The sequence below is a fragment of the Columba livia genome, chromosome 1 (assembly GCF_036013475.1).
Source record: "Columba livia isolate bColLiv1 breed racing homer chromosome 1, bColLiv1.pat.W.v2, whole genome shotgun sequence".
NCBI classification, from domain to species: Eukaryota; Metazoa; Chordata; class Aves; order Columbiformes; family Columbidae; genus Columba; species Columba livia.
The window spans coordinates 146,179,822-146,191,962 of record NC_088602.1 but is presented as its reverse complement, the minus strand read 5'-3'; the positions used below and the strand labels follow the sequence as shown (position 1 = coordinate 146,191,962).

Below are 12,141 nucleotides of genomic sequence, written 5' to 3'. Positions count from 1 at the left end.
TTAGTCTCTCTGAAGCAAATCTTGTAAGCTGCATGGTAACAGGAGGAGGAAATTAACTTTTTCTGAGGCTGAAATAGTACACCAGGACCAAAGCTGGAATAAACAGCAAGAATAAAGTGAGATGTGGAGTATGGTGAACACTAAAGGCAGAGATCTGGTTAAAAAGGACCAAATCAAACACAGAATCACAGAACGGTTGGGGTTGGAAGGGACCTCTGGAGATCATCCAGTCCAACCCACCTGCTAAAGCAGGTTCACCCAGAGCAGATCACACAGGAATGTGTCCAGGCGGGTTTTGAACATCTCCAGAGAAGGAGACTCCACAACCTCTCTGGGCAGCCTGTTCAGTGCTCTGGCACTCTCAAAGAAGTTTCTCCTCATATTCAGATGGAACCTCCTGTGCTTCGGTCTGTGCCCGTTGCCCCTCATCCTATTGTTGGGCACCACTGAAAAGAGTCAAGTCCCATCCTCTTGACACCCACCCTTGAGATATTTATAAGCATTGATAAGATCCCCTCTCAAAATCATGCAATTCTCTTTTGAAGAGTGTGTCGTAACGGTAAAAGAGGTACCGAGTACTTGACTTTGCAAATAAAACATTCCACACGGGGAGGAGGAGATCAGCAGAGTATCTACATGCAACACAGAGGTTGAGGGTTGCTTGTGGAGTACTTCACACTGAAATGGAGAAATAAACAGCAGAGTCAATTATACTGTTAAGCATTATTCTTTATTGGCAGCGCTGGGGAGCTCTGGGGATCATCCTCCATAAGTACTCCCAAGAGTGGATGCTCTTGCATTGTTTATATTCACATAATCATTACATATGCATTACAATTTTTGAAAATTTTGCTATACAATACAATACATCTATACTAAGAAATAATTGATGATGTTAGTTATAATTTAGTTTCTTACTTACATCTATTATTAGTTAATTATAAGCTAAGCACTCTGCTTCTAAACAATGTATTACTAAATCTCCTGTCTCCCTCTTGTCATGCAGGAGGATCTAAAACTTGAAAAACATCCCCTTGTTTTGCAGGTGGTCAGAAAGCATTTATCTCATGCCAGTTGGTTAATGATGGGAACGCCTTTTGTAACTTAATCACAGTATACATTAATTTGGCAGCTTCTCCTCAATACAACCCCGTGGTTAATTACTAACCCGACTTCTGAGACCTCAAGGGAGAAGCAGTGAGCAAGAGGGATGCTCTGGGCAGAAGACTGGGGAACTGCCAACAGAAATGTCACGTTGACTGGCGTTAGCACCGGTTAATTCAGATTTATCTCAAGGAGCGGCCAGAGCAGCCGCCTGGCAGGCCCGCTAATGCCGACGGCGCCTTTGCTGCAAAAGTTCAAAGCAATAAAGAGAAGAAGCCGCGTAAGACGCCGGGAGACAAGTCCCGAGGGCCCGGGCGGCCCCTCTCGGGTTCCGCGGGGCGGGGCTTGCGGGAGGGGGCGGAGTCTGAGGGATGGGAGGGGCCGGAGAGGGGGCGGGGTCTGGGTGGAGGGGGCGGGGCTCCCAGCCTTCCTCCTGACGTCCGGCTCAGACAATGGGCGAAAAGGCCCTTCAGAACCGGAAGTGAATGTGTCGAGTTTCGTCGCACATTCCTCCGCGGCGGAAGTGGAGGCGGCCCCGCCCTCCTCGCCCCCCTCCCCCCCCCACTCCCTTCCGACGCCGTCCTGCCCCGGCCGCCCCGTAGGGTGTGCTGAGGTGTGGTGGGCGGAGCGGTGTCGCTATCGGAGGAGTGCTGCCGGGAGCAGCGGGCCCGGGAGGCGGCCGGTTCCTCAGCGCTGGGAGCCTCCTCGCCAGGAGAGTAGCGGAGGGACTATTTTTTGGATCGGAAGGCAACAGCGGTTTCTGTTTCCGGGGGAGGGCTCAAATCCAGACGCGTAACTTCCGGCGAGCTGGAACGCGAGCGAGAGGGGCGAGCGAGAGGGGGGAGGCAGCCCCGGGGGACGGGACAACAACAGTCGGTAGCAGCCGCCCCGCTGCCCCGCACGGCCGCTCCGCGCCCCCTCCCCGCCTTCCCGGTGGCCGTGCAGCCCGGCAGCCGCCGCCGGAGGATGCGCCTCGGCCACCGGCCCAGCCCTGCCGGCCGCCCCTGAGGGTCCCCCCCGGCCGCACCTCCCCGCCCTGCCCCGCCGCGGCACTCGGTGCTCTCCCCCCGTCGGCGGCGCCGTCCAGCTGTGGCCATGTCGGGGGGCGGTGGGTCGTGCTACGCGGCCGAGTTCGTGCCCCCCCCCGAGTGCCCCGTGTTCGAGCCCAGCTGGGAGGAGTTCAGCGACCCGCTCGGCTTCATCGGCCGCATCCGTGGCCTGGCCGAGAAAACCGGCATCTGCAAGATCCGGCCCCCCAAGGTACCACCCGCCTGGGGTGGGGGCAGGGCGTGGGCCCGGGCCGGGCCCAGGGTGGCCGGGAGGGGTTCGCCGGGAGGTCTGAGCGGGCCTGGGGTCTCGGTAGCCGAGCGGTGGACGTGGGGACCCGGGGAGCCCCTTCCCCCACTCCTGAGGTTTCGTGTGTCGCCTTCCATAGGCCTCGGTCTCTCTGCCAGGGACACCGAAGAAGCTCTATAGGCTTTGACCTCAAATCTGGGTTTTGTAAAGGTCGTTTTGGAGCGGGTGATCAGCCAGCAGTGCATGCCGGTGTCCAGGACTTCACGCTCTTTTTCCTTTAAAAAAAAAAAAACCAATCCAACAGTCTACTTGTGCAAAAATGCAAAGGCATTGTAGATGAAATCAGGTGTGTGCTCCACGAGAGAGAGGAGGAAGGGTATTTCTTTTTAATGGATTATTGTTTATAGACATAGTATTTAAACTGTTAATAAAAGTGCAAAATCAACCTGTTTATGCAGGGAAATTATGTTTATGCATAACAGTTTAGAAGCAGAAGTGTAATCTCTCCAGTGGCTTGATCTTTATTTTGATCTTTATTTTATGATTGCTTGCACTGTGACCCGGTAAGCCATTTAGATGAGAACATCAGGCAAGAACATCACAGGTTGGATCACTTAATAATTAAAGTACAAATAAACTTTACCTGTAGTTGTAAAATAAAAGAGTAGAAGGTATTGATAGAAGAAAAAACCTGAAAAGAAGGCATGTAACTGAGAACAACTTGGATACGGGGGTTGCCGATTAGATTTCATGATCCTTCCTCTCCTTCTGACTTGTCTGGGTTGCTGGGATCTGTTTAGTTGATTTAATGACATGCTGAAAACTTGACCTCCAAGGGGCTGCCCTTTCTAAAATAAGCAGAATGGCTTAGGTTGAGAGGCCACGAGAAACTGATCCAGATCCTGTTCATTGAGAATAACTAGAACTTTCCTGGCCGTTGAACACATTTGTATTTCTCCATGATTGCTTAGCTGTTTGCATTGCAGGGTTTTGCAGGATGCATGCGTCAGGTTGATTTGCAACCCGCAATAAGGACTCAATTGGAGACCTTATACCAACCTTACTGATTTATTATTCTTTTCTGTTAGTAGAAGCTGTAAATATTTTACGATCGGGCTTGAGGCCTTTATATGCTGCAGCAGCGCACATAATAAATACTTAGTGTGGGGTGTCCTTACTCTGTTGTATTTACTGCCAGGTAGACAATCCACTATAACTTAAGCTTTCTTAAAAAGTATTAAAAAGCTGAATTATGTTTTGACGTTGTAGCATGGTTTTGAGAAATGAGGCTAAGAGGCACTCTGGGTTGAACTGACTGGTGACTGTGTTGAGAAAGTCCTTATTTAAGGCTATATTTACGTTAAAGAGTTGGACTCCTGGCTGGTGGTCTTATCTTTATGGAAATGACTGTAGACAAACAGGAAAAAAGCTACATGCATAATAATGTGCTTTATTTAGTGTTTGCCTCTGTTGATGGTGAGAATTTTGCAACATGCAGGATATATGGAACTTTTTAAAAAGTAAATAAATAACAAGCTACAGTCTATCTCTCATATTTAAATTCAGTGTAAGATAATGCATACTGAAATGCTTTGAATCTTATTTTCTTTTATATCTTTAATTCTGTGAGGATCTCTTTTATCAAACTAAAATATAGTGGGAAGAACATTATTTTAAAAGGAGAAGAATGTATTAAAATTGGAAAATTATATAACCAGTTGTACTGAGAAACTCTTCTACTATTGGGAGCTTGTTTACTCAGACTTTGTTAGGGTCTTCTGTTTTGCACAGTGTTTGAGAAGTTTCTTGAATCCATAAAACGTCTTTCTGTCTCTGTTTAGGACTGGCAGCCTCCATTTGCATGTGAAGTACAAAGTTTTCGTTTCACTCCACGAATTCAGCGCCTGAATGAACTGGAGGTGAGCTTTTCCACTGTTGATATAATTTTGTGTTTGCACTGAAAGAGTAAGTTTCCTTGCTTGAGATTTGTATCTTGGCAGGTTTCTGAATGGGGTAGACTTTAGAAACCCGTAGACCACATCAGTGTTTATACTTGGCAGTGGCAGAGTTCATATAAAATAACTCTCTACAGCTTTGAGAAAAGTCTGGGGTTTATTTTATTACCCAAAATAACCACAAGAGTTTTTCATATTCAACTGGAAATGCCTAAAATGAATGCCAAATACCATGTTGTATAAGTAAGAGCTGCCAGTGTCTAGCCTTCAGAGCTCTACAGCAATGAATTTTTTTTTCTTAAAACATTTACTGCTGTTCTGAAGCTTCTGGTTACCTTATACTGTCTTGGTAATGCCTTTTAAGCCTTAAAATGAACGGATTTTTTTTTAATAGGCTTATTATACTCGTTTAATTTTATGATTCAAAAATGTATGGGAGCTTTCTTGAAAGCAGTAAGAGTTGCGTTCTGTCCTGGTTTTTCCTTTTCTATACAACATTTCTCAAGGCCTTTCTCTGTACATACAACAAAAAGTCATGTATCATTTGGCTTGTAAGTGGGTCTCCTTATGGAAAGTGATTTGAGTACTCCAAAAATATGCAAGGGAGGAGGCCCTTCTGCATGGTTAAGGTATATATAAAAGCTCTTAGTAACTCTCCTTCTCCCCTCCAATATATATTTTAATAATTGCTCTTGTGTTTCTCCCTGGAATGCTGATTTTTTTCATAAGTATGCATTTTGGTTTCAGACCAAGAAATTGTTAGGTAAGAGTTTGGTGAGAAAAGCATATACAAATTTCTGTTTGTAAAGATACTTGTTTTTATCAATATTTATATTTTTGTTGTTTTGTTTTGGTTTTTTTACATGAATAAGAAATACTTTGCTTGCCAAGTTGCACTTCGAAAATGTAAACACTATAAAAACTTTTCATGTTTTTTTCATGCTCATTTTGGGACATAGACATTTGTCTTTGTTGATTGCAGGCAATGACAAGAGTGAAGCTGGACTTCTTGGATCAGTTAGCAAAATTTTGGGAACTCCAAGGATCCAATTTAAAAATCCCTGTAGTAGAAAGAAAAATACTGGATCTCTACGGTCTGAGCAAGGTGAGTAAGCAATTGTAGATCTTGGTCTGACTCAGACCTCGTTTTTCATTCAAGTTCAAGAAGCCAAACAACATGGAAGGCTTGTTTTACAGCATTAATCTCATTAACACACAGATTAAATGAAAGTGTAGAAAAAAATACAGTGAAAGAGAATTTTTAAGCTGAATGGTTATGGCAGACATGTCAAGCACAGTTAAATCCGTTGACTTTGATTGGATTCTCTACAGCATTTATTCATTACCTTGTACACAGCTTGGACATCCTGATGTCAGGTGACCACTTCTTAGTTCTCCTTTTTTACATGTGGTAGAGCCACAGGATTTCGAGGTGGTTTTTGAGCAGGCAGCGGTATAATTGCATGCAGTTCAGCTCCTGACCTCGCAATTCTGTAATGAATTGCCGTTGTAATTGTTTCCATTCTGAGTCAAGATTTCTTTCTCGTAGGTAAGTAGATGTGTAAAGATCTGAATATATTTTATTTTTAAGGAAAGAAGTCAGTCTTTTGAATAGTCTAGAATGACAGATAAAATGCAGAGAAAGATTGATGAAATGCCTTTCAGTTTTTTTTTTCCTCTTTTCCTGTCCATAGTGGTTTGCTGGGAAATGTGGAATATAATAGTGGTACTGGGAAATATCTAGGTCGCTGTTATGAACTGGAACATTTTGGTTTATTGCAGATATTTAGGTCTAAGCTTATTTAATTACTTAGTGGCTTCTCTAGCCATTGTTCATGTATGGGTAATTCTAGAAGTCAAATTTGCATGGGTATTTTGAAGATAAGTTGAAGTTTAGAAATAGTTTCATTTAAAATGGCTTTTCTAGTACTTAGATGTAAATATGAGGAAAAATAATGATTATTAATATTATATGTTTTTTCTAAGTTTAGCTATTTCTGGTTATAAGAGGAACCAGCATTAACTAATTTATTTGTCGCTGTCACAATTAGATTTTTTAATTTACTTCAGCCTCAAAAGTAAACTGTAAATTTCACTCCAGTAACAAAATGTTTTTGCGTCGAGGTTTCTAACAGTCTGTGAAACATCAAGCATGAAATTTGGTCCTCATGTGTAAAGAAACCTAATGCAAAACTACACTGTTGCAGAAATGCTATTAGTCTTACAAACAAAATTATAATTTGTTTGAGTTTTAAGCTTCTTGGCAGTGAAAATGTAAAGGGAATGGAGGCAGTGGAAATGTGGCCAGTGTTTCTGAGGAAGCAACTCATATGCTGTTATGATCATTGCTTAGAATCAAGCGATGTGTTGTTTTTCATTCTGTGTACGTATTTGTTACATGTAAGCAGTGATAGTTCTGTATGGTAATTACTAGACCCAGACCAATTGAAGTCAGTTGTAAAAACTAGATTGAGTTAATTGGAAGGTAAATTCAGTTTCTCTTCTTTTTACAGTAGTCTCTTTTCCATTTGGGGTTTTGCGAGAGTTTCTGTAAGTCTGAAGTTATGAGCTCCAACATTCCCTTCTACCTGGGGTCTGTTAGAGTGGCCCTCACTCCTGGCCAGACTTGTGTTTTGCGTCAGAAAACAAGTCTGGTGAGAGAGTTAACTTTCCAGCTTCTTCTGACGGTGGGGTTTGTGTTCTTTCCAACATGTCATAAATCTTAACTGTTGGACTCCTCCTGTCTAGAACAGTATGCAATGTACATTCACTAGGAAAATTGTCATGTTAAGTCTATTAAGTAATGAGGCAAAGTAAGCACTTAGTTATTGAAGTACTAGTCCTTCAGGAAGCAAAAACTAAATTTGGGATTCTGTTACTTTTCAATAGAACTTTTTAACATTTCGTTGGTTTAATTGATTCTTGGTTTATGCAAGGTGATGAGAGCAGCTCAAAACCCCTAACTTTTTTATTTATGTGTTTCAGATTGTTGCCAGCAAAGGAGGCTTTGAAGTAGTCACTAAAGAGAAGAAATGGTCTAAAGTGGCAAGTCGGCTTGGCTACCTGCCAGGAAAAGGCACAGGGTCATTACTCAAGTCTCATTATGAACGGCTCTTATACCCCTATGAGCTCTTCCAGTCTGGGGTCAGCCTCATGGTGAGATGCTTTTCTTTCAGTGTATGAAGAGGGGATCTGAGCTGCACGTAGCATGCTGCTTGTTATTGCGTACAAAAGTAGGACATAGGGTCTATGCTTTTAGAAGCTTTAGGTATGTAAATGAACCTAGAATTGCCCTCAAGCCTACCTGTGACAGAAAAGTGCTAGAAATTGTAATGTGACTTTGTGTAGTTATTTTCTGGTAGCCATTTCTTTATAGGACTGAGACGAGCCCTATTGGGGAAAGAAAACAGGGGGAAAAAAAAAAAAAGATTAATTGGAAAGATGTCTCTGTCTCTTGATAAGCTGGCAGTTGAGATTCAGTTTCCTTATTTGAAGAGTGTGTGGATTCATTGGTCTCTTGTCCAAATGGCATGTGTAATACTGTGTGATTTCACTCGTCCTCTTTCTTAGCAAACAAAATGGTTCACAGACCATGGAATGATCAGCACCACTTGATCAATCAACCTGGTGTCCTGTGCTCTGATCCTCTAGGGCATCCAAAAGCCAAACTTGGACCTTAAGGAAAAAGTGGAGGCTGAGGATCTCAGCTCAGATGCCCAGGCTTCCCCAAAGCAGGCTTCAAGGATGAACGTCGTGCTCAAGAGAACCAGGCGCGTCAAATCGCAGGTACCCTGTTAATTGTCTCCTAAGTAGGACAGAGAATGCTTATTCCTTCCACCAGCACAGCAGCATTGGCAGTGCAACAGCCGTTGTCTGGCTGTGGGAGCCTGCTGAAAAGCATCAGCAGGAAGCAGTCTTCATTTAAATCAAATCCAGAGAAGGATGTCTCTCTGAGGCCTGGTTTGCTTCTGGTAGATGCTCTGTTTATCTCAAATCTTTAAAAAGCCACTTATTAACAAGTGGTCTAGGTACCTCTGCAGTGAACATATCTGTGAAAACTAAGCAGTTAAAAAGCCATTTGTGAAATGATGTTAAAGCTTCTAATGGTGCAAAGTTTGGAAAGCGTTTTTAAGTTTTGCCATTTAGTTATATGAATGCAAATATGTTTCAGTAAGTCTTTATTAATTGTGGGAGTTGCACTTGGCACTAATTATCTCAAGCTGGACAAGACTGTTTTTGTGAAGAAATGAAACACATTGAGGGCAGGTGCTCAGGGATGGCTGGAACTATATGGGATTTCCACAGTTTTTCTACTGGAAAGCGGTTCATTTCCTTCTGGATTAGTAGTGTTCTAGAAATATCTGATATTCTACTAGGTGATATAAAATCCTGGGAGTAGCTCACAAGAGGTCTCAATTCAAACCGAATCACCGCCATTTTAAGTGCTATACCAGTAGAAATAATCTTGGAGGCTTGTCCTGGTGGCTCCATTGCTTTTGTTGCGCTGCTAAAAGCAGGCCTTCACCTTTTGACAAATCTGTTTCAGGTGTCATCCTAAGGCTCTGCCCAACAAGTTGAGTGGCTCCCTGCTGGCCGGTCACCAGAACATGGGTGAAAGCTAGTTTTGTACACAAATGCTTTTAAACTGCTTTTGTTCTTGTCACTGAGATATTTGAGTATCCTTTATAAGCTTCTGTCTTTTTCTCTGATGTCATGATTGACTTAGACTACATTGTCTTTTTAGTCTGTTTTCTCAATTTACTGAGGCTGCCTTGATATTTATTTCTCATAACCATATAACTATGCATCCCAGCCTGTGATCTTACCAGTTCTCTCAAACCATGTATTGTTAGTGTCCTCTCCAGAAAAACAGAGTGCTGCAGGAACTGCAGCAGTTATTTGTTCTGTGGAATTCTGCTTTGGATTTGAATGAATCTTGTGAGATAATGCCAGTATGACCTTTTTCTCATACATGGTATAGAAGCACCACTGCGTTATTAAGATCCTGTAGGTTCTTTCCTCTTACTGATTTCAGTAGAATAATGGTACTTCTCATTTCCTCTTAACTGAAAAACAAAAATTCTGTGGTGATCCTGGCATAGTATATCCGTTTCATTTCATTTAAACGGGCTGCATTTCAGAAATGAGAGAGGTGATTTTACTTGGATCAGCTGCAAAAAATAAATACGTATATTTAAATGCCTTTCATTAGGCCTGTAGCCACACTGTCTTTTAAGCATTACGTTTATTAAAATGGCTGAAATGAGTTCTTTCAGGCAGGAAAAACTCAACCTACTTGCATAGCCAGGAGAAATACTTTTTGGCTGTGTTCAAAGCTATGTGTAACTCTTAAGTCAACTTTGGAACTGTATTTAGAAACAAGAGATTTGTCTGCAGTAGCCCCAAATGGTAGAAGTGTAAATATCTGGGGAATGCTGAGAAATTGTTCCAGATTTCAGTACACCTCCTTATTGTAGACAGGGCTCTCTTTATTGTTTGAGTGCATACTTGAAATTGTACCAGAGATTGTCTAGATAGTCTTCAGAGCACAGGCAATGTGCAACTAATGTAAAAACCTAAATAAATGTCATTCTACTCCAGCTGAAACATCTGAATGATTTGTGTGTAGTGTGTGGAGTAGTCCAGTGCCTTGGTAGTGAGCATGGATAACTGCGCTGACCTCTGCAAGTCAGTAGATTTCTTCCAAATGCTGAAAGTACTCTCCAAAAATCCTCTGCATTTTCTTCTTGCAGATAGCTTACTGAAGAATGGGTAATGAATAAAAGAGCATAAAGATAATAGTCATAAATTACAGAAATGAACTAAGATCCTCATCAGTAGAAGGGGGTGACAGACTTTCGAAAGGCAAACTTTTGAATTTTTAGAGAAAGTGAAAAATGAAAGAAAATATGGAATGACAATTCTCCTTTGTGAAAGATGGGTTGGGAGGCTTTGGATGCTACAATCAAATGTCAGTTGAATACATTGGCTCTGAATAGGAAGAAGATAGTTTGGTGATGAGAGATTCTATGCAAAAAGAAAGTTAATGCTTCATTCTCTTTCCTTTTTCTTTGAAGAAGGCTGTCACAAATGAAAACTGGAGAAGGGCAACTGAATTACTAAAGGCTTGTAAAGAAAAGGACAACAAAAAGTAGAATGAATTCAGATTAGGAAAGGAGAATATCGTTAAGGAAAGGTTAAATTTAGGAGAATACTTTTTTTCTTAGGAAAGAGTACTATATCTTCATAGATCATCTGTTAGGGTGTACTTTAACTGGCAAGGGATTTGTCTAATGGGATTACATCATGATGATTTCTGGTAGAGAAATGCAGTACTGAAACAAAAAATAATGAAGCACTGTCTTTCTAAATGATATTAACATGTAGAGAAATTTCTGAAAAACTGAAGTGAATTCAAAGTAATGTATCCTCTTTCAGATTTCTTCTACAAATTCGTGTGGTTTCAGAATAACTGAATTTATAAAGTGAGCTTCATTTTTTTTAATTTGAAAGGTTTATTTCCTTGGGAACAATTGTGTGAAACAAAAGAGCTCTCGGAGATGCTGATAAATGACCCAAACACATATATTTTTTGGTTATTGTTTGTAACTGCTCTGTTTTTTGTATTGGGGCGAAGGGGTGGAGATTCAAATGTTTCAAAGTTGATGAGAGTAGAACAATAGAAAAAAGATAGTTTGTAAATCCAGTGTAACTGGGTCATGCTATTACAGTTTGGCCATATGCAAGCCTTTGGGTTGTTCTTCCATTTGGGAAGGTAAAAGAAACAAAGATATCAGCCTGCATCCTTCAGGAAGAAGAGGAGCTGAGAATAGAACTGCAGTTTAATCAAGTTCATTTTGCTTTTTGTTATGTGGATAAAATATAATGTGAAAGTGTAAAGGAGTTTGTGCTGTTACCGATGAGAAAATGGCAAGGAATGCAAGATTTCTGCCTCCATGTGCTCACAGTTTTGAATTTGGTGTTTTTAAGCAGTCTTAAAGGATACCACAGAAAGACTACTTATTGAGGCTTCTGAACGCTTTTGGCATTCACAACTTAAACTAGCAATATCCTGGCAGTGTTCATAAGTTTATGTAAGAATCTGATTTAAAACCCAAACATTTCAATATTCAACCTGTTCTTTTTGAAAACTGTATAGCCTTTTCCACCTGAGCATGAATGGATTGAATCCACTTAGGTTTAGTGGAATCCAGGTAAAGCTGTAAAACTGTAGAGTGGTTGCGGCACATTAATCTTTTACTATCATATTTACTAGAAGTAAATCTATTTTTCAGGTATTGGGAAGATTGTCTTGGGTCACAATAGCAGGAGAGAGAAATTGTGTAGATAATTCAGAAGCCTTGCTGAAATTATGGAAAACTGTGCTGTGCTGAGAAATGTAATGTGGGTTGATTCTGTCAGCTTCAATTAGTCGAGAGAATGGATGAGCTGTTAATGAATTTCAAATGGGAACTGAGGGACTATGAAGTCTCCAAGTAGCAGGCTTTCCTGTACAGAGAAAAACTCTGTTTCCTTAAGGCTTGTTAGCCAAAAAGTGAGGAATTTATGAGAAAAGATTGCCAGGTAGTGTGCAATTTCAGAGTGGACTTACAAAGTTAGCAACACACATCTAAAGTGAAAATAATATAATAACAACATAGAATTCATGAATGTTTAAAATTAGAATATGAGCAATAATCAGTTTGGAAAGACGCTGGTTAGCATACTACGTACACAGTTCAGTGGGAACAGGGATTCTAGATATTGCTAAAAATTCCTTAGAGTG

At 41.3% G+C, this 12,141-nt stretch overlaps 1 protein-coding gene across 2 annotated transcripts in view; it reads left to right on the top strand.

Moving 5' to 3' along the window:
* Positions 1-2,058: 2,058 nt before the first annotated feature.
* KDM5A (lysine demethylase 5A) overlaps positions 2,059-12,141 on the top strand; it is a 49,623-nt gene continuing 39,540 nt past the window's right edge. For both annotated transcript variants that reach the window (XM_013371968.3, XM_005500311.4), the window contains exons 1-5: positions 2,059-2,364; positions 4,242-4,319; positions 5,338-5,460; positions 7,341-7,511; positions 8,007-8,141. In XM_013371968.3, coding sequence (XP_013227422.2) covers positions 2,200-2,364; positions 4,242-4,319; positions 5,338-5,460; positions 7,341-7,511; positions 8,007-8,141 — 672 coding nt within the window. In that variant the 5' untranslated portion in view covers positions 2,059-2,199. The remainder of the gene's footprint in view (positions 2,365-4,241; positions 4,320-5,337; positions 5,461-7,340; positions 7,512-8,006; positions 8,142-12,141) is intronic.